The sequence below is a fragment of the Pseudorca crassidens genome, chromosome 2 (assembly GCF_039906515.1).
Source record: "Pseudorca crassidens isolate mPseCra1 chromosome 2, mPseCra1.hap1, whole genome shotgun sequence".
Classification (NCBI taxonomy): domain Eukaryota; kingdom Metazoa; phylum Chordata; class Mammalia; order Artiodactyla; family Delphinidae; genus Pseudorca; species Pseudorca crassidens.
In genome coordinates this window covers 67128545-67155755 of record NC_090297.1, presented here as the reverse complement: position 1 = coordinate 67155755, position 27211 = coordinate 67128545, and the positions used below count along the sequence as shown (strand labels likewise).

Sequence of the window (27211 nt, the reverse complement as noted above, 5' to 3'; positions counted from 1 at the left end):
GCAGGACTTGCTCAGGTCTTGCGTGTAGGGAGTGATACAGGCTGGATTTGACCCAGGTCACTTTGAGACCATGCAGTTGGGGTTCCTTCCCTTAATACAACACTGTCTCCTAGAAAACAGTTAAGAGCTGAACTGTGCAGTACACATGTTAAGTGGTAAAGGAATTCAGAAACAGAGGAGACTGACAGAGGCTGGAATAGTCAGGGAAAAGAGGTGAAATAACCAGGGACAAAAGACAGGATCTGAAAGGAAGAACGGAAGAGAAAGGGCAACTTAGGCAAGAGGGGCGAAGGCTGGAGGATGAATTGGGACGGCCTGTGTGGGGAATGTTCAGGAGATTTCGTACTGGTTCGTGGGTTTTTATTGTCTGTCCTGTTCTTCTGGTAATTGTCTTCTGGATTTTATTTTGACACATATTAATTATGTGGCTTCCTGTCTCTTCCCCTGAATAGATTCTCTTCCTGTGAGTTGCTATCAAGCTGTAGTTTCTACAAAGCAGGGAACTTGTTCAGTTTTGATTCCTAGCCTATAAGGACTTAACATATATTTGTTGAAATTGGTTGAATTGCTGGTTTGGACCTGTTCTAGACTTTTAGATAAGGCTTCTTACATTCATGGGGTCGTGTCAGCCTCTTCCTTTCAACCATGTCCCTTCCACCAGCATTGAAACTCACTCAAGTCTCCCCTCTCTGAAACAAAAGCAATGGATGTAAAACAAAAGCAACAACTGTTTCCTCAGCTACACTCTTCCATCTAACTACTGCTTTATTTTTCTCTTTTCCCCCACAGTCAAATGCCTTGAGTTTCTGACACCTGCCTATCCAGCTCTCTTCTCACCTCGCACTTATTCCACTGCTTACTCCTATCTGGTGTCTACTCCAAACGAGCAATGGACAATAAAATTCTCTAACTACCCTCCAATTTATAACAGGAACGGGTTTTTATCAGTCCTCATCTTACTTGACTTCCCACAGAAGCAACTTTGGACAGTTGATGCCTCTCTTCCTGGAGCACTTTTAATTTAGGTATGGCACTCGGTTCTCCTTTTCTCCCCCATCTTTGACTACTTTCTCTTCCCCTCCTTGCCTCATCTTCCTCTACCAGCCTTCAGATGTTGCTTTTAATTAAGACTCTATTGCTCTTTATGTAATCTAATCACCACCAACAATACATACTTATTGAATTAATGAATGGTCAAACAACCTAGTGCCTTCCTTGGGCTGAGCCCTAAGAAAATCCATTTCTTTCTCCTTCGGCTGACTGTTTCATTTAACTTTTTTCCTATGCTATTCCTGCATTTTCTACATCTTGCTAAACTCTCTACTTGGTCCCTTTCCCAATTTATCCGTGAGCCTCAGCTAATCCAAGATCTATCCCTTGGTCTGTTAATTCAATTCCTGGCTCTGACGAAGTTATTTAACTTTGGACAACTTTGATAGCATGAATTCCCAGTAGACTTCATGGAGAGAGAAAAAACACTGCCGCTGAATTTGACAGTTGTTTGACATACCGTGAAACCAAATAAATAATTTGAAGGAAAGCTAGTGAATCATCTGGGGAGAGGTTCTGTAGAGTTCAAGGAAGCTTAGTATGTACTTTTCCCTCATGGAAAATATTGCACTGGTTTCCTGTAGATATCATATTGCTGTGTTTTGTTTATATGAGCTGAATTCTCCCACTTCTTATTTATTTAAACTGGTTGACAATGTTATTTTTGATCTTTGAGCGTATGAGTTCTTAGTAATTTTCTTTTTTCTAGATTATCAACAGGATACATATTATAGTAGAAAAATTTGTAGAAAAAGAGAAGAAAAAAGATAAAAATTATTCTTAATTCCACCTTTCAGACATAACCAAACATGCGAATTTTCCATAGTAACATAATTATGTAAAAATACCCCTTATATGCTTCTGGCAAAAAAAATAGTTTAGATTTTTTTTCTGTAACATAAAATAACAGAATCTTAAGAAGCTTTCTCGTTTTATAATTCTTTTTTTTTTTTTTAGTCCAGGGGTCTTTCTCTATAAAATACTAGTTTTAATTTAAACAAATCATTATAAATGATCTGAGTTTACAAAAAATAGACCTTTTCTTTCCTCTTTCTCTTTCTTTTTTTTTTTTTTCCCCCAAGATGGGCTGGAAATTTACTATTCAACTGGCAAATCACATTATTGGGGGTAAAATTATAATTATGTCTGAGGTAAGAAAAAAATAATTCTCTGAAGCATGACTCATTTTAAAACTGAAAGAGCCAAGGATAGAAGGAATTCAAGATCTGAGAACTCTTTTTAAATAATTAGGCTAAGTTCTACTCATAGTCAAAAGAAGAGCTTAATCCTCTGCTTTTCTCTAATGTTTTCATATTTTAGCTTCATTTCTTGGACCAGACCGTGAACTCTCTGGGGTCAGGAGCTGTGTTAGGTCTTTTCTGGATCCCCACAGTGGTTTGCAGAGTGCTCTGTAAATGCGTAATAAATATGGGCTTTTTGACGCCTCAAATCATATGGATCAGAGTAAATAATGATCTCATTTGTGTGCTCTACAAGTGACTTACAAAGGACCCTCACATCTTTTCTAATCTGGACTTCATGTCAATTCTCTGAAGTAGGCACACTAGGTTATTCATTACTATTACGGCTTTAAAAGGAAAAATAAATATCTTGCAAACATGTTCATGATATAATTTTTTGTGTGTGTGTGGTACTCGGGCCTCTCACTGCCGTGGCCTCTCCCGTTGCGGAGCACAGGCTCCGGACGCGCAGGCTCAGCGGCCATGGTTCACGGGCCCAGCCGCTCCGCGGCATGTGGAATCTTCCCGGACCGGGGCACGAACCTGTGTCCCCTGCATCGGCAGGCGGACTCTCAACCACTGCGCCACCAGGGAAGCCCCATCATATAATTTTAAGTTAAAAAATGTTTAATGTATAGCACAATATGATTTCAGCTGCCATACTATCAAAATATCATAGAAAAACACTGCCTGGAAAAGACCCAAAATGTTAACAGCGTTTTTTTCTGGGTTGCAGAATAATGCACGCTTTTTATTTTCTCCTTATACTTGTCTGCATTCTTTACCCCCAGCACCCACTCACATGTAGGCATACACACACACACACACACACACACACACCCTCTCCACAAATATCACTTGTTTTCAATAGGAGGATTAAAATTTTTACATAAAAAGAATTAAAAACAGAAGTAAACAGACTCCATTTTTAATCCTCTGGATTGAAACTTGAAAGCTGCTCATCCTTCAGGCAGCTCTGCTTGCCAATGTTGAGAAGGAAAAGGATAGAAAATAACAGCATGCATCTGCCAAGGCAGATTTGTGGTTGACATTTCTTCTGAAAAATGTCTCCATTAAAATAAGTAGCTGTTGGTGTCGTCTCCTGATTTAGTCATTTTGAAAAGTAATGAGTGGTTTTCAGAAGTGGATTTCTGCTTTCCCATGGAATCCATCACTTTGAATGGATATACCTTAGACATTATGAGCACATGATGAATTTATCACTGGGTATAGTCATCTTCCTAAAACATACTTGCATGATGCTGTTCAGCACATTGAAGTGCTCAACAAGTGTAAGCTATTATTCATTATGAATATTTTGGACATATTTTTATTAGACTTTTTCTAAGTGTTTTAGAGCTCGGACTATGGATTACACTAATAACTGCAGATGTCATTTATTTAACCACCCATGTGATATGAGTCCTTTATTCATACTATTTCTAACCTTAATTCATCTTGCAAGTCAGTTAACTCCAGCCCCATTTTACAGATGAGGATACTCCAGTTCAGAGGAGTTAAGAAACTTGCCAGGATTCAAACCCTGGTCTTTGTGACTTCAAAGCCAGCCTTTGGGGACTTCCCTGGTGGTCCAGTGGTTAAGAATCCGTGCTTCCACTGCAGGGGGCATGGGTTTGGTCCCTGGTCAGGGAACTAAGATCCTGCATGCCGCGTGGTGTGGCCAAAAAAAAAAAAAAAAGCCAGCCTTTGGCCCATGATACCACACTATGTTTTGCTGAATGTCATATTTATCATTGAGTTCCTTGTAGTATCTTCCTAGCACGGGGTTCCTTTGAATATATTAGAAATTGAGCAGGGTTTTTGAATGATACAGGAATGAACAAATGTATGGAACCAGCAGCCCTACCCATCGTTCTTGGTGTCTGAGACCATTCTCAGGGAGGGAGAAAGGGGAAAGAAATCAGGGAAGAGGTTTGCTTCCAAGTGAAAGCAAGCTTAGAAGAAGAAAAGAGAGAAGAAAGAAATCAACATCAAGAGTCTATAAAATAGCTTCTGAAGGGTTTTTACAGCTGGTGAGAGGTTTGGCAACGCTTCTTCCAGCTGGGTTCAATTTTTTTAGTTCATCATTTCACAGGAGCTGCAACAGGTACCTTTAAAAAATGTCTCTGGATCACAGGAAATTTTCTCTTGTCATAAATCTGATATAATAAAAGAATCAAGATAAGAAAGTAGCACAGCACATGTGGTTGCTATAGCATTAATAATACTTCTGGCCAGTGCAGGGGGCAATACTATCCAAATAATAATAATAACAGCCATGCCTGATTAGTGCTTTTTCTCTGCTGGGCACTGTATTGAATGCTTTAATTACCTTTTCTCCCTTAATCTTCACAGCCTACCTAGGAGGTACGTAATATGAGATTCAGTTTTCCAATGTCATAACTGAGGACCTGAGAGTTTCTGTAACTTGTGCAAGGCAAGAGCTGGTTAGAGGCCTACAACCATGATCGGTTTGCCTCTGAGTTTTTAATCACTGGCCTTGTTTTTCTCTGTTGATAAATGGTGCTGTTTTCACTTGTCTGGCCATGTTCATCTCTTTCTCTTTATGTCTCCAATCCAGTATGTGATTAGGGTGTTGGTTTAAATCTATGTTTCATTCAGTAAATATTTATTGAGCATCTACTACATGCCAGACAGTGTTCTAGGAGTTTGGGATATTAGTGATAAAGAAATCACTCAAAATACTTTCCCTCATGGAACTTTTGCTTCAAACATTGCATATTCTTTCTGAAATTTGCATTATTTGAAGAATTCTAATTTACCTTATGAGAGTGTGGAACAACAAAAACAAAAAAAATCAAAATCTGATGTGCAGTTTAAGAGTTAAATTTTGAATCAATAGACCTAACACTTAAAAGGAAAACAAAGCATGTTTAGGGCAATGTAAAGACTAGAATTCTTTTCTTTTTTTTTTTTTGGCTGCATGGCTTGTGGGATTTTAGTTCCCCGAACAGGGATCGAACCTCGGTCCCTGGCAGTGAGAACACAGAGTCCTAACCACTGGACTGCCAGGGAATTCCTGTAGAATACTTAAAAGATGTAACCTAGGATTAACTGCAAAGATGCGAAAAAAGGTTTTCAAGGTGAAAGGTGTTTTTTGGCTTTGTTTTTGCTCCCTCCCCCCATATATGGACTTATGGGCTCCAAGTTGGGTGCTAGAAATAAAATATTGAAGACAACAGTAAAGTGATACAAAAGAAAGTAGACAGTGGAATTATAAAGACAGAATTATAGTTGAAAGATACTAGAATCATAAAGAAGTAGAATTATAAAATAGGGTAATAACTGTCATGATAGGAATCAAAAGGGGTGTTGGAGATCTCATAGGTGGAGGCATCTGTCCCAGACAGAGTGGATTCCCAGAGGAAGCCATCTCGAGTGTAACAGCCCAGCGAGGTCAACGCGGTGGCAAAGATGATCAGGACTGCAGGGAGAGGGAAAAGCTCGGGCAACAGCCCCCAGCTCAAGAGAATGCAGTGAGTGAGCAAGCTACAAGTAGGAGAAAATAATTTGAGCCAACTGAAGTTTCGTATGTTTTTTCTCTTCTCTTCCAGTTTTAAAGCAGAGCTATCATTTCACAGAACATGGAGTAGAGCAGTGCCATTATGGAATTGTCTACCCATACAATTTTAGGAAATTAATTAGTTGGTATTGTTAATAACAAATTTCAGTGTTTTAGAAATTCAGATGGAATTGATGAAATGAAAATGCAGTCAGAAGCTGCAGTCATCCAACATTGCTAATAGAGCCAAGAGGATTGCACCCGAGGCTTTAAGATCTTCTGAGAGAGAGAGGGTTTAGTTGGAAATTACTACTGAATTCAGTTGTAAGGGATCATATAATCTTTTGGGACTTCTGTCAGAATGAATTTATCAAGGACATTTGAACTCTAAAGCCGTGGTAGAAAAACTAAAAATAAATATTATCAAGTATGTATCAAATGATGGCCATGTCTGTATTCACATTTTTAAGCAGAAGTTTCAGGATAGAAGAAAAATCACATTTCCCATTGCATAACAATCTCAATATTTTCAAACTAAATTTTCAGGTAAGAAACAAGATTCTTGGGACTTCCCTGGTGGTCCAGTGCATAAGACTCTGTGCTCCCAATGCAGGGGGCCCAGGTTTGATCCCTGGTCGGGGAACTAGATCCCGCATGCATGCTGCAATTAAGAGCCGGCATGCCGCAACTAAGAAGCAACTAAATTGGGAGATTGGGATTGACATACATACACTATTGATACGATGTATAAAATAATTAACTAATGAGAACCTACTGTATAGCACTGGGAACTCTACTCAATGCTCTGGGTGACCTAAATGGGAAGGAAATCCAAAAACGAGGAGATATATGTATACACATTGCTGATTCACTCTGCTGTACAGTAGAAACTAACAATATTGTGAAGCAACTATACTCCAATTCAATTTTTGAAAATAAATAAATTAAAAAAAAAAGAAGCAACTAAGAAGTTCCCATGCCACAACTAAAAATCCCTCATGCTGCAATTAAGACCCGGCTCAGCCAAAATAAATAAATGGATAATAAAATAAGTAAATAAATATTTTAAAAAAGAAACAAGATTCTTAAAAAAAAATCCATTGTTTCTTTTTTTCTTCCCTGATCCTGAATTTGACAGCAATTGTAGAAATTGTTTGAAGCAATACTTAGTATTTTCTGAGAAATCTCTCAAGGTTGCTGACACCTTCAAGTAACCTGTGAATTGGCAACGGTTAGAGGCCAGACCATAGGGGAAAGCATGAATTTTTGAAAGCTTGAGTTTAAAACACTACTGAAAAGCTACTTATCCAATCCGAATGAATGAAGTCTAAACAACGTCTTGTTACCACTAAACTTATTAGAACTAACTCATTCAATGCAACTCATAACTTAATGCATTAATTCAACAAATATTGATATTTTAAAGCACTCTGTGTATCTGGTACTGCTCTGGCTGCACAGTCCCTGCTAAGCTGGTTACTGAAGAGAACAGCTACAACTTATGCACACCCAGGTTCCTTTTCTACAGACGTCCTTTTAAATTCAGGGTTGTTTTGCTACTTCATATAGAAGATCTGAAGGCCAGAAATCAATGTCTTCATTAATATTTGAGTACCCCCTATTAACTAGAAATCTCAAAACAATTGTTTAAAAAGAAATTGATGAATGAGTAGATTTTTAAGTTTATTTGATACTGTGTGCAATTAAATTCCTAAATTAGGGAAGGGGCAATCAACAAGAAATTAGAATGGTTAATACAAAATTTCTTTTATTTCCTCACTCCTTCCCTTGTTGTTCAGCCTTTGATTCAGTCTTTTCTGTCCACCTCTTTCTGTTTCCAATCCTGAACTTGGTAATGGCTAGGACCCCTCACTCAGTAATTTCAAATGTCTGATTACTTCCCTGAATGCGTGGAGTAAGTTCCATAGACTGTCCAGAGTGTTCGGACTTCATTCTGTCCCACGGGAGCTACCATGGAGAAGGCAGAGGCAATTTGCTCCACCTTGCAGCCCTTTGTGCATCCTTCTATCATCATAATGGTCAGATGCTTTGAGGCCACTCGTTTATCCCTCTCTCCCCCTTTCCACCTGAGCTCCTTCAGAGCAGGGGCATGTCTGCATATCTGTCTATGCCTCACCTGCTAGGTCACCACCCTTGGGACTGAGGCTTCCAGAGGCTGGCTAGGTGAGAGGCAGGACGAGAGGGGAGCCAGTCACAGCAGATGAGACAACAGCACGTGCTGAGTCTGAAGGGTGATGCAGGGCAGACCGGAGACGGAAGAGTAATGTCAGAGTGAGACACAAAGTGAGTGAGGCAAGAGTCAGGTTGTACAGTTTAGGATTTATCTGAGAAAGGATAGCAAAGCTCTTGTCTTTACCCAAAATCAGCTAAGTTAGCTGTAACACCTGGCACATCCAAGGCACTAAATAATTTTAATACCTACCTAACAGGGTTGAGTGATTAAAAGTGGTAAAGATTAAAAGAGGTAAAGAGCTGGCATAGCATTTGATCTAGTATGTTAGTCCTTCTCCATTTCTCCTAGAATTAGATTTCTCAGTCAATAACATCTTGTCATTCCCATTACTATGGGCTTTATCAATATCTTTCCTGACTTTTTTTTTTTTTTTTTTTTTTTTGCGGTACGCGGGCCTCTCACTGTTGTGGCCTCTTGGGCCCAGCTCCGCGGCCCGGACCGGGGCACGAACTCATGTCCCCTGCATCGGCAGGCAGACTCTCAACCACTGCGCCACCAGGGAAGTCCCTTTCCTGACTGTTTTGAGAGGGAGGCTAACTCTTTTCATGGCTGCAAGTCTGGCTCAATCACTTGTTATTAACTGAGTGGACTCTGTGAGACAGAACCTATTTCAAACCTCAGCACCCTCATTTACTGGCTCTGGCATTTATGGTATGTTCCTGAACATCTCTGAACCTGTTCCTTTCATTAAACTTTAAGGACGATTGTGAGACTTGGGTATAAAGTGGATAAAGGTCCTGGAATATTAAAAGTACTTACTGAAATGTAGCTATTACGAAGCACAGACACTTTCTACTCAAACTATTTTGGACAGAATTTGTAGCAAATGTATTTCCCAATATCTTTTTAAACCAAGAAAATGGAATTTTTTTTAAACCTTGTAGTGGTTATCACAGGTTGGTTTATTTAACATTTGTCCTAACACTTTTCCTTTGCTTTCCTCTACATCAGAGGCTGGGAAGATAAATAATTCATTTCCCAGCCTCCCTTGAAGGCAGGGGGAAACCTGTGACCCAGTTCTGACTGATGAGACCTAAGTGTGAGTCAATGAGGGAGAGAGAGGGGATTTATGGGAAAGCTCTTGCTTTCTTGGCAAAGGGTAATAGATATGGTTACCCAGCCTTTTGCCCTAACCTCTTTGTCCTATTTGGAATCCTGGATTTGATGACTAGAGCAGCAGCAGCCATTTTGCTACAATGAAGAAACACGTCAAAGAGGGTGGAACAGAAGGATAGAAGGAGCATGGTTCCTTGATGACACCATTAAGTCACTGTACCAGCCTTAGATCTTCCATCTCTGTACTTATTTTTACACAAGTCAAATAAACCTGTTTGTTTAAGCCGTAGCTATTCAGCTATTCTGTCACTGGTAATCAAACATATCATTAACAGGTACAAACCTTATATTTTTGATTATAACTGACTACTGTGCAGTGGTTTAATGGAACTATGTCCTCATATCTGTAAAATGTATAGGGCTCTCTGCCATGAAAATAAATGGTTCCAAATATATCTATAAGTATTTACTTAATTTATTTACTCAATGAGTTATTTTGAAACAACTATTTGTGGAAAGAATAATTGGAAATTCAATGGACTCTGCTATCTCTTTGCTTGGATTTTCATGTCACTTTACAATGCTTTAGCTAATCACAATCCTTAGTACATTAGTTTTCTTTTCCCATCCTCTTTTCTTTCAACTTTGGCATGAATGCTGTCCAAATAAGAAATCAAAATAATTAAATTGGTAAAATGTATGTTACATCTCATATGCAGGTGATTTATGCGTGCTATTCTTCCTCGAGCACTTTTTTGGTTACTCCCACATTTGCGGTTGGTTCCAGACGGTTGTAGGTTCTGCCCTATGGAGAAGTAAAACCCTGTGGCACCCACAGTCACCATCCCAGCTTAGGTCCTTATCAAATCCATTCCAGATGTTTTCACCATTCAATGTTTTACACACAGCTACGAGCTTATATTTCCAGTTGTGTCATTCCCTTGCTCAGAGCCTTTAAAGCTCACCCCTGCCCATAGAATAACCCTTCCTCCTTAGCTGAGCACTTCAGGGCCTTCCTCATTTTGATCTCAGCACATCTGTCCCCCCCTACCTTTCTAATTCTCACTACTTCGTCATATACCCTCCCCACCTTGTGTCTCTTCATGTCTGCTTATAATTTCCTTCCTTTCCATTTCTGGGTTCTCTTCCCCAACCCACAAGTGCCAATGTTTCTAGGAAAGCCTTTCTTAATCTTTCCAGGAGTAAGTCACTTCCCTGACCCTGACTCTTCCTGGCCTATTACAGCTATGTGTGTAACACTTACCCCCTCCTGTACTATATTCAAGTTATTTATGTTTACGTTATTGCCTGCACACAAACTCCTTGAAGGCAGATCTACCTCCATATCATCCTTCTATTCTCTACAGTGCCTGATGCGGTCCCTTTGTTTGACAGGCGATAGGCCCTCAATAAAACTGTTTGAATAGATGACTATAAAAGGACTGTCATAATGGGGAAGATGAATTATAAAACTCCAAGTAGATAAGGATAGGGTTTTGCCTGAAGCAGAACTGCAGCCATGGTTTTACATTTGATTTGTAGAACTGAGCAAGATCAGAAATGATGGGTAGTGTAGATAAAAAAATATACAAGGCCCGGGCTTCCCTGGTGGCACAGTGGTTGAGAGTCCGCCTGCCAGTGCAGGGGACATGGGTTCGTGCCCTGGTCCAGGAAGATCCCACATTGCTGCGGAGCGGCTGGGCCTGTGAGCCATGGCCGCTGAGCCTGCGCGTCCGGAGCCTGTGCTCTGCGACGGGAGGGGCCACAGCAGTGAGAGGCCCGCATACCGCAAAAAAAAAAAAAAAAAAAAAAAATACAAGGCCCAATAACTGGCCATTCCCAGTAAAATTTTCTTCTTGTAATGTGTGCTCAGATTAATCAATTTTATGAATTATCTTAATTATTTTACATCTGTTATCTAGTAAAATTACTTTTTGAAAAACCTCTCAGTGTAATGCACCAACAGAATGAATTTTCTCATTTATTCTTTCCAAAGAAACATAAATGAAGCGATTACAGCCGAATAGAGGTGCTTATCAAATGATAAATGCCTGGAGAAAGCAGTAATGGGCTTTCTCTTCAAGATCCAGAGTGCATAAGTGCCCTGTTTCAATGAAGGGACAACATAGCAATCACAGGTGCTGCCTCTGGGGTCAGCGCTCTGCATCTGGGCCAAGGCTCTACTGCTCTTATGGGATGCTGGGCCAGCTACACTTTGGTGTGCTTCAGCTTTCTCATTTACAAAATGGAGATGATAATAATATCAGACTCATGGAGATCTGGTGAGGATTAAGGGCCTACCACATGTGAAGCATTTTGAATAGTACCAAGCACATATTAAGCACTTATAAATTGTTAGCTATTGTTTTTTGACACCATCTATTCGTAATATATTCTTGTATTTTCCTCACTGGTAAGTCTTAAATGCCTGTTCTTTTTCTTTTCTTTTGTCTTCATTTTTATTTTTGGTCACTTAATTTAGCTATAGTGTCTCTATTTAAAAATATCGATCAATTCCTATTAGTTTCATCTGAAACAGAAAGAACTTAGTCCAAGAACTTTACAAAAAATATTATTTTCTTACTCATGTTTCTGATAAGTCTCAGTATAAAATATTAAAATAAATTAAGATCTAATTCTGGAAGTGTGGAATGTTCACTGACACTATTTTTTTTTTTTAATTTAATCAATCTATTTATTTTTGGCTGTGTTGGGTCTTCATTGCTGTGCACGGGCTTTCTCTAGTTGTAGCGAGCAGGGCCTACTCTTTGTTGCGGTGCGTGGGCTTATTGGGGTGGTCTCTCTCGTTGCGGAGCATGGGCTCTAGGAGCATGGGCTTCAGTAGATGTGGCACATGGGCTCAGCAGTTGTGGCTCGTGGGCTTAGTTGCTCCACGGCATGTGGGATCTTCCTGGACCAGGGCTCGAACCTGTGTCCCCTGCATTGGCAGGCGGATTCTTAACCACTGAGCCACCAGGGAAGCCTTTGCTGACACTATTATCATAATTATTGTTCTGATCAGAGAGCTTCTCCTGGAGAAGTGACCAGCTGAAAATGTGTGTGTGTGTGTGTGTGTGTGTGTGTGTGTGTGTGTGTGTGTGTGTACATTTTCCTGTCAGGAACTGAAGAGTTGAAACAAGGGTTTACAAGAAGCTGTTAGTGTGACATGACATTCAGCTACCAACTATCTACTAATCTGCTTTATTTTACTTAAAAAAAATTATAAACAAAGACAAGCTATTGTAGAAGGCAGGTCTTAAACTAAAGTATTCTTAGATAATTATTTGTCAATAATAGTTCTTGGAATTGGGATTTTCTTAATGTGAATTTTCCACATGTGTTCACTTGAATATTATCTTGATTTTATCCACACTACTTATTTCATGGTTATCATGTAAGGACCCTAGTTTATACTTTAGCTGATTAAAGAGTAGTGCGTAGAGCTTTTTGGACTCCATTTCATGGGTATTTGTAATAATAAAATCAGCAGAAAAATATCTTATATCCTTTTGGGGATGGAACCATGTTCATTCTTTAAGTTCGTCCTCATTTTTCCTGTAAAGATCTGTATGAAACATCACAATGAGTATATTGCATTTGTTGGTGTGAGAGCTCTTCTCATCAGGCACCGACGATAGGTTCGCCATGTGGTTGGCATTAATTTCCCACTTTGAAAGGAGCTGCATTCTCTGAGCCATTTAGTTTGCTCTCTGACAGTGGAGTATGGATAGGCCTGACACTGAGTGAGCTTTGGGTGTGGAAAAGTTGTGAGTCAGAGTGCTTGCTTGTTACTAAGACAGAACGACAGAATTAGCTGTAAATACAGTATCTGCTTGTTCTCCCTTTTGTTTTGATGCTGTTTAGGAACCAGCATAATTTGCCCCAGAATGTGGATGTTACTTTGCTACAAGTAGGTTGCCACTTTATGAGCAAATAGTGATCTCTCAGTGCTTTTATTTTCCTTTCTATATATAAAAGATCCGAGAATGAAACTGGTATCATAATTGTATTTTCGTTTTTAGAGCCCACAATAATGACAGTTATGAAAGTAATCAGATTCACTTTTCAATTTAGTTCTGGAATTTTAAAGCCAGGATACAAAGGTCTGTGTCACTAGGTAAATTAAATGGGTCCCACTGACTAACCCAGAGATGGTACCCTCCTAAAGTAGGCCATGGTACTTTTTCTAGGGCAGCGCTGTCTTGCCAGCTTTGCACACAGTAGGATTTGATAAATGCCTGTTGCCCAGACAGTGTGATTCCTTATAAGTTGCTCTTAAGTCAAGCCAAAAATGGGTATTTCATGTTTCTTTGGGGTGCTTCACATTGAGGCTCTATCAGTATTAGGTTTGATGCCAGAAAGTACTGTCAACTAGATTTAAAATACTTTGAATTTAAAAATTTATTTATTTATTTATTTTTACAGTAGGTCCTTGTTGGTTATCTATTTTATTTTTTTAATATATTTTTTCCTTTGTCTTTTTAAAAATATTTATTTCATTATTTATTTACTTATTTAGGCTGCACCAGGTCTTAGTTGCAGCACGTGGGATCTTCAGTTGTGGCATGCATGTGGAATCTAGTTTCCTGACCAGGGATCGAACCCGGGCCCCCTGCATTGGGAGCGCAGAGTCTTATGCTCTGGACCACCAGGGAAGTTGCATGGTTATCTATTTTAAATATAGCAGTGTGTGCATGTCAATCCCAAACTTTCAATCTATCCCTCCCGCTCACTCCCCCCCCCATAACCATAAGTTCATTCCCTACATCTGTGAGTCTGTTCTGTTTTGGAAATAATTTCATCTGTATGAAAAAGTACTTTGAATTTAAAACAATTCAGAGGGCCATATATCCGGGTGCATGTATATACCATCATCACCCAAGCAAATATCTTACAGAATACCCCCATAGCCTTTCCTATTTATTAACCTTTGAAAACTTCTCCCTGACTATTTTCTATCTTAGTTACTAAATCCACCAAATAGGAATTAGTGGGGGCTTTTGGTTATGTAACAATGAATGCTTAAACAGCATATAATCAGTGATGTTATATAAAGGAAATATAGCTTCATTATGTTACGTATTACAAATTTATCAACCTCAAGCATTGGGATGCAATAAGAGAATTTTCCTCCTAGTAATTTTAGGAGTATGGGTTTGTCTGAGTAAACTGTTATCGGGTATTTTCATTGCCTTTCTTCTGTTTATGTGGGCTGCTGAATTTACAGAGGGCTTGTGCTGTTTAGATTTCTTTCCTACCACCCCATGCAGTGATGCTAGTGGAGATGGCGATAATTAACCAATGGCTGTGCACTAGGAGTTTAGGAATAAGTGTACTTGTATTTAAAATCTTAGTGTTGATGCCTATGAAAACTGAAGTTAATTAAGAAATAATTATTCAGCAGTTCTGTCTAAATTAACTTCTACTATTTCTGTTTATTTTCTCTCTGGCTAGGAGTGCCTGGTGGGATGGGAATTACATAGTTTCAGTGGTAAATTTGAAATACACCATGGGCGCATTCTCAAATTTGAAGGAAGTCATAGGGGCAGATTAAGCAAATGTAGTGCTAATGGGGTTATCTGGGGGCTCAGGGACAATGCCTAGTGAATCACTAATAGTGTGGTTTTGACAAGGACGTGTTTTCTATGCCAGGGGTTCCCCAGAACTGATGCCAGTTTATGATATGATATATTGTTATGATAACAAAATGACAAAAATAAGGCAAATGTTGCGAATTTTTCTTATAGTCAAACAGATTTGTTTAGAGACTTTATTTGGAGCTACGTTATTCCTAATTTTTTTGTGCTAAAAATATCCCTTTCAAACAATGGCAATAATAGACCTTTTTTTTTCCTTTCCTTTCCTTCCTTCCTTTTTTTTCCAGCAGTTTCTTTCAAAAGTACACATACTCTTACCAGCAAACATGCTCCTTGGTATTTATTGAAATGAACTGAAAACTTATGTCCGCACAAAAATCTGTACATGGATATTTACAGCAGCTTTATTCATAATTGCAAAAACGTGGAAGCCACCAAGATGCCCTTCAGTAGGTGAATAGATAAACTGTGGTATATCCAGACAATGGAATGTTATTTAGTGCTCCAAAAAAATGAGCTATCAAGCCATTGGAGGAAACTAAAATGAAAGAAGCCAATCTGAAAAGGCTATATAGATTCCAACCATATGACATTTTGGAAAAGGTAAAACTATGAAGATAGTAAAAAGATCAGTGGTTGCCAGGAGCCAGGCTGGGGGATGTGGATGGGTGAGGGATGAACAAGCAGAGCACAGAGATATTTAAGGGCAGTGAAAATACTCTATATGATATTGTAATGATGGGTACGTGTCACTGTACATTTGTCCAAAAGCATAGCATGCACCACACCAAGTGTGAACCCTAAGGTAAACTATGAACTTTGAGAGATTATGACGTGTCAATATAGGTCCATTAACTGTAACAAATATAACACTCTGGTGGAGGATGTTGATAATGGGGGAGCCCATGCATGTGTAGGGGCAGGAAGAATACAAGAAATCACTGTATCCTCCTTTCAGTTTTGCTGTGGGCCTAAAACAGCTCTAAAAAAATAAAGTCTTTAAAAAAAAACCAACTTCATCTTAGCCCCATTAAAATTTTTTTCCCGATCTATTAATTACTGAAATTAGGGAATCACTGGCCTATGTGGCCTTGTTATATGCTAAGATGGTTTATAATTAGTCCCTCACCTGCTTCCCTAGGAAAATTGGTGTTGGTGAACAAGAAATAATCCTGTCTTAACATCTTTCACATTTCCTGGCTGAAGAGATCCAGTCAGTTAAGCAGAGTATTAGTTAGTAGGCCTCTTCATACATCCTATGACTCTAGCTTACTTCTCATTTTTAAGTTATGCTTCTCTTGCTTCCTCCTATAAAAAGTCCAGAAGAAAAATGACCATCAGCTTACTTTACAGTCTAAAACTAAATGTGGACCTTCACTGATTGTCATCCACATTAGGTAGCATTTGTTCAATGCACATGAGTGTGCAACCATTTCCCTGGTAAGTTGAGTGTTGTTTCAGCTGAGTGGAATATCCAATGGCACATACATTCTGGAAAATAATAACATAAACACTACATCTTACCCTATTATTTTTCAAGCATCTAAAAAGACCCTTTTCTTAAAAATATAAACAAAACAGCATATATTTTTTAAAGAGTTCATCAAGCTTGTAAAGACTTGAACTGTTTCAACTAATAATATTTCTTTTTTTTTTTCTTGGCCATGCTGCACGGCTTGTGGAATTTTAAGTTCCCTGACCAGGGATCGAACAAGGGCCCTCCACAGTGAGAGCACAAGAGTATTAACCACTGGACCACCAGGGAATTCCCACTATTTCTTTAAAAAGTGTTCCACCTTGTGAAGATGACTAAAACAAAAGCTAAATAAAATAAAATAAAGATAAAAAATTATCTCTAAGCAGACACATTATTGGGGTTTTTATACAGTTTCACGAAATCCAAGAGCTCCAAAATGTCATAAGACATAGTTTACTCAGTAAGACCAAATAAGTAGCTTTCCTAGTCCCAGGAATACTAAAACAAACTTCAAAGAAAAACTTCTGATAAACTTTGGGAAGTCACAGCATCCTAATCTTTAATTAGGAGCAAAAAGCTGTAAAAGACATGATGAGAATTCATACTTGCATGGATGACTGTATACAGACAACTATTAGAAAAGAATAAAAGTGAAGCAGTCCATGTGATGGGAACCATGTCAATAAGATACAGTATTCAGGCAACAGCCTGTTTTTCTGGCTATTTTGATTAGGTTTTGTCTTCAAACTGGATTTGTTCTTCAGTCAAATCTGCCAACCGATACAGTTAATGTTGAAGTGAAAAAGAAAAAGGAATGGGCTGACCTCTGTTACAGTTCAGCTACCATATTGACACATACCCATTATATAGCTTGATTACACGGGTGATAAAGAAGTCAAAGAAAACACTGGGACAATTTTCTAACTGATTAACAGACACTTTTAAAGAAAAAAAAGAGAATTTGGGGAAAAGTTTTTAAAATCTAAATTCTTCATTTTGCACTTATCTATGGGAGAAAAGGGAACAGAGTACCCTCCAAGAGCACGGATTTGTTAGTGGTAATTGTAGGTTCCAAAAATGGTCATTAGAGGTGGAAGGAAGAAAAAGGAGGAAATACGAAAATTACAAAATAATTTCAATCACTTATATTTCACTTACAACAGTCCTGGCACCGTTCTAAGCACTTGATATCCACTTACTCCACACAATTACACTGAGGTAGGACCGATAATCATACCCACTGCATGGGTCGGGCATCTGAGTCACAGACAAGATAAGTAACCTTCAGGAGGTCACACGGGTGGTAGGTGATGCAGCAGGAATCTGGACCAGGCAATGTGGCTACATGGTGCATCCGAACCACGACCTCTGTGCTGCCATCGTCTGCCAGGCTACATGCATTGTCTCATTTCACCCATACAACATTATGCGGTCGGTAACATCATCTCCAAGTTATAGATAGAGACTGAGTCCTAGAGCACCATGAATTTATTAAACGGCAGTGGAGCTGAGATTCCAGGTGAAGGGTTTCAGACTCTAAATCCCTAGGGAAGGGGAGCCCCAAGATAATGTTTCTCACCTGGACTGAGAGGTATGTGGTCTCCGTGGTCTTTAAGAACCTCACACCAAAATCAATGATGAATCCTACTCGCGGGCGGAGAGAGTCTATTCTACTCACTACGGGGCATTCCTGTAGTGCACGACATATGTGTGAGGCCCCCCTGTACATTCTCCTTTACAGCAGTCATCACACTTGATAACTCATTGTTTAATATCTGTTTCCCCATAGACTGCAAGCTCTGTTCATTTACTGGCAACGTACTGTGTACCAGAGAGGCACTGTTCTAGGAGTTTGAAGTGTGTCAGGAAATAAAATAAAGATCCTTACCTTTTGTTTATTTAGCATTGCACCCCTAGCACCTAGCAGAGGGTCTGGCACCCATTGGTTCTCAATAAATATTTACTGAATGAATAAATGAATCAATTAGGAGGGGCAGGTAGAAGCAAAAGAAAAAAATTACAGAGAAAAGGAAATATTTGGGTTTAATCTATTAACTCTCAGATTTTTATTAAAATCTTAGTATGTTTTTGATTAATCAGGATAACCGTTTTAATAATTTAACGCATCTTTAAAAGCAGAAATGCTACCAAGTATATTTTAATTCCCAGAGCGACCTATGATCCAGGTTCTGAAGGAGGACATGTGCTTCAGGACACTGCACTCACTCTTTTGTCAGACTAAAATTTCCAGTGACATTTCCCAGAGCTTAGCCTGTGTTTGTGTTCGATTTTCAAAAGGTGACTTTTGAAAGTCACCTTTCAAGTCACCTTCTGCAAGTCTTCTCCCAGTAATTAGAGGCATTTATCTTAAAGCTCATCGGGGTTTAGCAGGGAGGTTACAGGCTGTCATCCGCATTGTTATTGACGCCCACAATTAGAGGCAATGGCATTTCACCTCCATGCAAAATATTAGTAGATTAACAGTCCCCACTCTGCATTCATTTGGGAAATATCTTCTGCTTGTGATGATGAACGTGACAAGCAGGGAGTAATCAGAGACACTCTGGTAATACCTTTAAGCCTTGCAAACATCAGTTAAAACTCTGGGTCTGCAGCTTGCAGTTGGGCTTTTGTCTGTAGGGTAAATTTCTATTTTTATGACACTGACACAGAAGTCAGCATTGCTAATTTCCAGGAGAAACAAGCGACAACCCCAACAAAAAAGAGCCAGAGAAACATCCACCCTGATTTTCTTGAATCTTTCATGTCACTCAATGTCTCTTTTAGACCATAAATGGACTCTGGCATTGTGGACAACTTTCATGTCAGATTTATAATTCTCTGACATGACAACTTTGACTCAAAGGGCAAATTCTAATAAATATTTCTTTATAGTGATAAAAAGACTGCAAAGAGATTATTATTCAAATGTCGTTGACTGTCTCTTTCAATCTAAGGGCACTTTAGGCTAATGAAGAGATTTTTAACACAGTAAATTGTTAGGTCATAGGAGCTCTGTGGATGGGCTTCAGTAGATTTACCTAAAATTTATGGAAAGCATCTTATGTGCATTTTATTGGGATGGGCATGTATCCCTTTCATCAGATTCTGCACAGCTTGTAGCCCCACTAGACAAGAATCTCTGGTCTCGTGAGAAGAGCTAAGGGCTGAAAGGAGGGTTATGCCAAAGTCCGCTACCACCACGGAGCACCCCAAGCTGCTTTGGTTTTAGTGTCTTCTTCTGCAAAATGCCTCAGCTGGCCAACGATCCTCTGTCTCCTCTATTCCATAATTGAATCTCTGATGTGTGGGGACCGTAAATTTAGCTAAGTTTTCACCTTCAGCTTCCTGTATTCTAATAACTGTACTAACCAGTGATTCAGCTTCATCCTTCTTTGGCACATTCAGTATCATTAACCACAAAACAAACTATTTATGAACAAAGTTAATATTTGCATTGTATCGATGGAGCAGAAAGATCGATGCCTTCCATTTTGAGACAATATCACTTCTTTATGACAAGTCAAATGCTTAATAACTTTTTGGGCCATCAAAATCTCATTTTTTTATGTGGTAACCTATGATAAAGTCTAACTTACAATTTAAGTCTAATATAACACTGTATCAATTCTGTTTATAAGCCTATCAATTTTATTAGGTTTTCAAAGACAGAAGAGTTGAGAAACTGGGCCAATATTGCTTAAAATGATCAAAAAATTATTTAAAAATACTTTAAAATTTGTGGGCCACAGAATTCTAGCCAAGGTTAAAATTTATCATTTTTTGTAAAATCAATTAAACTAAAGTGAAAGTGCTTTTACCATCACGGCTTAATAAAGGCAAATCAGGTCAAAATTACCAATTATTTTTCATTGGATCTCCACCCAAGAAAAGTCACTTTTTTAAGGTAAAAGTTATTTCTAAATGAGAAGAACATAGGATAATTAGAAATCTGAAAGATCACTCTTGTACTAGACATGTAAATTATATCTAACTTACTGTCATGATGAGCCCCTTTTCCTGGAAGTATTTAACCAATGGAGCAGCGTTCTGCTTGAAGTTCATTAGTCTCCTTTGGGTAGCTTTCAAATTGTCATCAGGCCGCCCCTGTTGCTCTGCGCGCCTCAGTAATCTTTCTTTGAGCCTCTGATTGGTACAGGCCAGGAACACCACCAAGTCAGGAGTACAGATCTGTGGAGAGCATCAAACAAGTAGACAGGCATTCAACATACCAACCAATGTGAGTGTGGGCAGTGGCATTTCTCTCTTCTGGGTCTGTGGAGACTGTCATATTTTTGACCCTCTATCTTTTTGCCAGCATATTTCCAGGGCTACGGCTCCACACAAGGCCAGGAGGAGCTATTGCTATTACAGTCCATGTAAATGGTATACTTCAACTCACAGAGTCGTGTACAGTGGCCCTCCAAATTTCTGGAAAATACTTTTTGCCTATTCTCAAATAAGTTTTCAAATTTCAAGTTAAGATCAATATAGGCCAAACTCTGCCAAAGGTAGATGTGACCTGTTTAGAGGGGAAATGACTATTGAGCTACAGATATTCTCTACAGTAAACAAGTACTGCTGCTATTATTACTATGTGCTGCCCTTTTAAAAGTATGTACTGTATGCCAGGCCCAGTGCTAAGTTATTTCCTTATGCTGTTGCTAAACTTTACAACAATCTGCAAGGTAAATATTATCTCCATTTTAAAGATGAGCAAACTGAGGCTCTGAGAAATTAAGTACTTGTCTGAGGTCACATGGTCAGTAAGGTCAAAGGTGATACTTGAACCCAGGTCTGTCTGGTCTATGGTCTGTGTTCCCTCCACTATTACAAAGAATCAAATGGCTCAAAGGCCTTCATAAATTTCTGAAAATACCAAGGAATAACATGAAAAGAACCTATGAACTAAACAGTTTTTATTTAACTCAATTAGAACTAGTAATGTATGTAAAAGATAACATGATCATTTAAAGTGAATGTATTTTCTTGTTGAAAATGGGACAAGAAAAAGAGGCAGTTTTGCATAGCGCTTTAAAGAAATGATCTCCAAAAATTTTTTATTGTATCCTCACATTAGTAAATTATTTGAGCATCTACCTCAATAAATATATACCTATTAAATTATAAATTATGCATGAATGTATGATAGCCATGTACTACCATATTAATATATTGTATATATTACATACGTACATACATATGTACGTATGTAATATATTGTATAATAGTATGTATGTTGTAAAATACACACAAAAATACAATTTTTAAAGGATGACATATGATAATCGTAATTTTAACATTTTCTTCCCACACTACAGTGGTTTGCCTTGTGCACTCTTGAGACCGCTGGTTAGAAAATGGACCCTGGAGTCTGGGAAACATGGATTACTGTTCTTGCCCTAGGATTTATCAGCTGAGCTATGGGCATATGGCTTAACTTTACTAAGCCTCCATATCTTCATCTGTCAAAAGAGATACATGAACCTCCTGCCTGAGTTATTATAAAGATTAAACAAGATCAGCACAAACTTGATCAATGGTAGGTGCTCAACAAATTTTAGCCATGTTTACTATATCTTGGTTGTCATGATTCTATATTGTCCTGGTTCTCATTTAACTTTTTGTTCGGTATTTTTTTTTTCTCTTTGCTCAAATTTTTTTCCTTAAAAATGTAACACAAATAATGATGTTTATGAGCCTTAGATAATGTTTTCTTTTGTTTTTCCCTCTCCAGGTTCTTATTCTCTCAGCTCCCTTCCACTGTTCTGGTTTCAACCACCTATCTTTTGTTGATGGATTCCAAATGTACATTTTCAGCACTAACTTTCAACAGCACTTATATCCTATATGATCAAATGCTTATATGACGGCTCTACCTGAAAGTCTTGGTTTTTTTTAAGTTTTTTTGATGTGGATCATTTTTAAAGTCTTTATTGAATTTTTTACAATATCGCTTCTGTTTTTATGTTTTGGTTTTTCGGCCGTGAGGCATGTGGGATCTTAGCTCCCCGACCAGGGATTGAACCCACACCCCCTGCACTGGAAGGCGAAGCCTTAACCACTGGACTGCCAGGGAAGTCCCTGAAAGTCTTAATATTACGTGTGACTCAGCAAGGCCAAATCAGTTCCAGCACCTTTTTACCTGAATGAAATTCCCATCTTGCTTATATATGTATTTGTTTATTTATTTTTTGGTAGCAACACTACTTTCCTGAATCTCTCAACTAGAAGTCTTTTTTAAAACTTTTTTTTAATGGAATGAAAGATTATTCTTTTAAAAAAATTAATTAATTTATTTATTTTTGGCTGCGTTGGGTCTTTGTTGCTGTGCGCTGGCTTTCTCTAGTTGCGGTGAGTAGGTACGGGAGCTACTCTTCGCTCTGATGCGTAGGCTTCTCATTGCAGTTGCGGAGCACGGGCTCTAGGCACACGGGCTTCAGTAGTTGTGGCTTGTGGGCTCTAGAGAGCAGGCTTAGTATTTGTGGTGCTCAGGCTTAGTTGCTCTGTGGCATGTGGGATCTTCCCGGACCAGGGCTCGAACCTGTGTTCCCTGCATTGGCAGGTGGATTCTTAACCACTGTGCCACCAAGGAAGCCCTGAATGAAAGATTCTTTAAATTCTATAGTGTTTTACAATTTTCAAAAGTTTCACAAATGTGATTTCATATAATCCCATAATAACTCCTTTTAAAATTCCCTACTCTTATATTGCCCCTCCCCCCTTCCCCCTGGTAACCACTAGTTTGTTCTCTATATCTGTGAGTCTGCTTCTTTTTTGTTGTATTCCCTAGTTTGTTGTATTTTTAAGATTCCACATATAAGTGATATCATATAGCATTTACCTTTCTCTGTCTGACTTATTTCACTTAGCATAATGCCCTCCAAGTCTAACCATGTTGCTGCAAGTGGCATATACACCACATCTTCATCCATTCATCTGCTGACGGACATTTAGGTTACTTCCCTACCTTGGCAACTATAAATAACGCTGCTATGAACATTGTATCTTTTTGAATTCTCAGCTAGAAATCTTAATATCATTTATAACCCTTATTAAAACTTCACTCTCTCAGAGCTATCACCATGGACTGTGGAGTTTGGTCTTGAAACACTATTCAGATTCCCCTTCCCCCAGTTCCCACTGCCACTGTGTAAGCACAGGCACATACTTGCATAAGTGATTAAGAGCATGAATTTTAGAATCAGATCATCCTGATTTTATATCTAGAATCTGCTATTAGTCATTTGTCCTTGGGCAAAAGGTTCAATATCTCTGAACTTCAGTTTTCTCAACTATTTTTCCCTTCCCATCTCAGTAGTTTAATATGTCCCATAAAACACTTTTAAGTAGCTTTTGAGAACCCTTAACAATTTAAAAATCACTTTGTAATTTTTGTGTGATATATGGTAAAGAGATTATCTGAAGTTAAAACTTTTATACTATCAAATATTATAATGCAAAATTCAAATTAAATAAAATCCTTGGTAATATTCAGTCTTACCCAACATAACAAATGACATCCTTTTAAATTTACTTTGAATAGCATATAAGGGAGAAGACAATTTTTGACAAATAAATTAAAATGACAGGGCTTCCCTGGTGGTGCAGTGGTTAAGAATCTGCCGGCCAATGCAGGAGACACGGGTTTGAGCCCTGGTCTGGGAAGATCCCACATGCCGTGGAGCAACTAAGCCCGTGCGCCACAACTGCTGAGCCCATGCACCACAACTACTGAAGGCCGCGCGCCTAGAGCCCATGCTCCTCAACAAGAGAAGCTACCACAATAGAAGCCCTCGTATCACAAGAAAGAGTAGCCGCTGCTGGCCGCAACTAGAGAAAGCCCGTGCGAAGCAGCAAAGACCCAACACAGCCAAAAATAAATAAATAAAAATAAATTTATTTAAAAAAATTAAAATGACATTATATTGTTCTTGGTTTGGTCATATTGTATATTAAAATATGGAAAAAACTTCAACTACTAGCTCAGTGTTGAATGCAGGGAAAACCTGCATTTAGAAATTCTTGCATTTTGCGTTTAAACAAATTAAATGCTATACTTTAATACATTTTGTGTTTTGTTTCAGACTGCAATGTATGTGCTTCTCCCTACTTAACACAATGAGGTTATGGGGAGACTTAAATATGTAATCATCACTATGTTTTTTCTTTTAGAATTGGCTTTTGAAATTAGCTTGAAATTTATAAAAGACTTTTTTACATTTTGATAAAACTGCATTTTGTTTATTTTAATTAATAGACTTTAAAAAAAGCAGTTATAAGTTTATAGGAAACGAGTAGAATATCTAAGGTATTTGTTGTTGCTGTTGTTTCTTTAATTTCTCCCAATACTTTTTATTGCAGAGCTCTGTAGTTTTCTATGTAATGTTCTTGCCCATTTAAAAATTATTCCTACCTATTTGATATTTATTTTTATTTTTTAACATATTTTTTATATCTAAGATTTTTGATCAATGAATGCAACTTCAGGTCTGATATAGATGACTTTGAAGTGAATCTGCAAAGCTATTTAATTTTATAATTGTAATTAACTTGCTGTCTTTTCTTGGTATAAACTAAACAGCATATAACCAGTGATACAAAAAATTAAAACGTGGAACAGGCGAGACCTCCATGGTAGCTGGGATAACCGGCTGACTGCTCAACAGTGATCTCAGCCACAAGCATGCTCACCTGATTCCTAGTCACCCCCGCATATGCCCACTCATTAGGACCCTCGTTCTCCAACAGTGCTCAATTTTAAAAGAAAAAATTTAATTGTTTATGTTTTTTTCCCAAAAAATGTAAAATAGAAGTAGACACCATTCTTTCCGAGAAGATGTGAAGCACCTAGAAAGTTTTCATGAAATTCACTCATGAAACATTGAAAAGTATCACCAAACGAAGTGGATCCTTGGCATACCTTTTCTTAGCCTATGTTCTCAAAATGTATTTGCCGATTGAATGAATGAGTGAGTAAGTAAAAGATGAGAACAAAGACCAAGATACCACTTTTGTCTACATGGAAGTAAACTTCCCAATTGCTGATATTTTTTCTGCCATTGGATCAACTAAATCAATCTTTTTTTCCCTGTCATTATATGCACAAGTCAATCTTCTTCTATCCATTTTCTCAAAGTCCCTTATCTGAATGATTACTCTGTTAAAAAGAACCTATGACCATCTTTGATTAGCAAAGATGTATTATTCACAGTATCAGACTACTAAGTGAGCTTATTTTAGTGAGCTCTCTTCTTAACTGTCAGTGCTTTTGACTGCCATATTCTTTATGAAGACATGTTCAAAGGCCTACACTCCATAGTTCAGATCACTGTCAGAAACCAAGAAGCAAAGTATGAAAAAAAAAAAAAAACCCACAAAGAGAGAAGATCACAGTTGGAACAAAAACTGGAATCACAGAAATAAGAGATGAGAAAATCTTGGAGGTTATCTAGCCGAAATTAATGCCAAACCTGTAATCATCTCTACAATCTCTTGACAAGTGATTTTTAAACTTGAACCTTTAAACTTGAATGTTCTTTGTGAGCATTTCTTGTGATGCCTCACTACTTTTGAGGCAGCCCCTTTCATTACTGGATAACTCTAATAACTGGGAAGTTCTTTCTAATACTGGGCTAAAATTTTCTTTCTTAATTCTGCCTATAGGGAAAATGTAAAAGAAATCATTTCTTTCACCCATTAAGCATTTATTGAATATACACCATTATTGCAGAGGCTAGACTAGATCAAAAGGGAAAAAGGATAGATACCTGGACTTCACTATCATTTAACATGCAGATAATTTCCGGGCAAAGCTCTTAATGGACTATGGGGCTGAGGGGACAAAAACTGGAATATGGGGCCTACCATGGAGGAGGAGCTCTAGAAACTACTACTGCTACTCCCAACTTAGGTTCCTGGTTGGAATCCTAAAGGGCTATACCATCAGAGTTTGTGTGAATCAGCCTTCAAAGGACTAAATTCCATTTAGAATCATCCCATATCCTCATTATACTAAATGTGTTAATAGCCAATTAGGCATTGAAAACAGAATTAGTGAACTAAAAGTTCAGGAGAAAATATCCAGACTGAAGCAAGGGGGAGAGAGGGGTAGGAAAAGTACAGAAAAGAGCAACAGAGACATATGAGACAATGCTTAGAAAATTCTAGAAGAAGAAGAGAGAAAATGAAGAAGCAGTGTTTGAAAATGTAATAGCTAAGAATTTTCCAAACTCATAAATAATATCAAGTCCCAGATTCAAGAAGCAATATAAAAACCAAGAAGAAAAAACTCAGATCTAAGCACATCATAGTAAAACTGCTGAAAGCCTAGACAGACACACACAAAAAAATCTTTAAAGCAGCCAGAAAAAAGAAATGATAGATTACCTTCAGAGGAGCAATAACAAGACAGTTAAATTTGCCAAAGAAACAATGAAAGCCAGAAAACGATGAAATGACATCTTTAAAGTGCCAATAAAAAATAACTGCCCATCTAGGTTTCAACATCCAGTCAAAATATCTTTCAAAAACTAAAAGTAAATACAGATATTTTCAAACAAACAAACACGGAGAGAATTCTCATCAGAAATTCTACTCTAATGGAAATATTAAAGAATATTCTTCTGGTAGAAGAAAAATGATCCAAGATAGAAATCTGGCCCAGAGGAATGAATGAAGAGCAATGAAATGATAACTCTGTGGGTGAACCTAAATGAAGATTGACCATATAAAAAATATTAAAAGTATCTTGTGGTACTTAAAACAGAGATGAGTCATGAGGCAGGTAAATGAAGTTCAACCTTTCTAAGGTCTTGCTTAGGAAGTGGTAAAAATACTGATTTCTATGAGACATGAATAAGTTAATGATGCATGTCATAATCTGTAGAACAGGAATCAGCGGACTTTTTTTGTGAAGGGTCAGACAGCAAACATTTTAGGTTTTTCAGACCATGTGGTCTTGTAGCATCAAAGCAGCCATAGGCAGGAAAGCAGGAGTGGGGACTGGGGAGA

At 38.2% G+C, this 27211-nt stretch overlaps 1 protein-coding gene across 3 annotated transcripts in view; it reads right to left on the bottom strand.

Moving 5' to 3' along the window:
* AK5 (adenylate kinase 5) overlaps positions 1–27211 on the bottom strand; it is a 238211-nt gene that overhangs the window by 168967 nt on the left and 42033 nt on the right. For all 3 annotated transcript variants that reach the window (XM_067726621.1, XM_067726620.1, XM_067726622.1), the window contains one exon: positions 20198–20389. In XM_067726621.1, coding sequence (XP_067582722.1) covers positions 20198–20389 — 192 coding nt within the window. The remainder of the gene's footprint in view (positions 1–20197; positions 20390–27211) is intronic.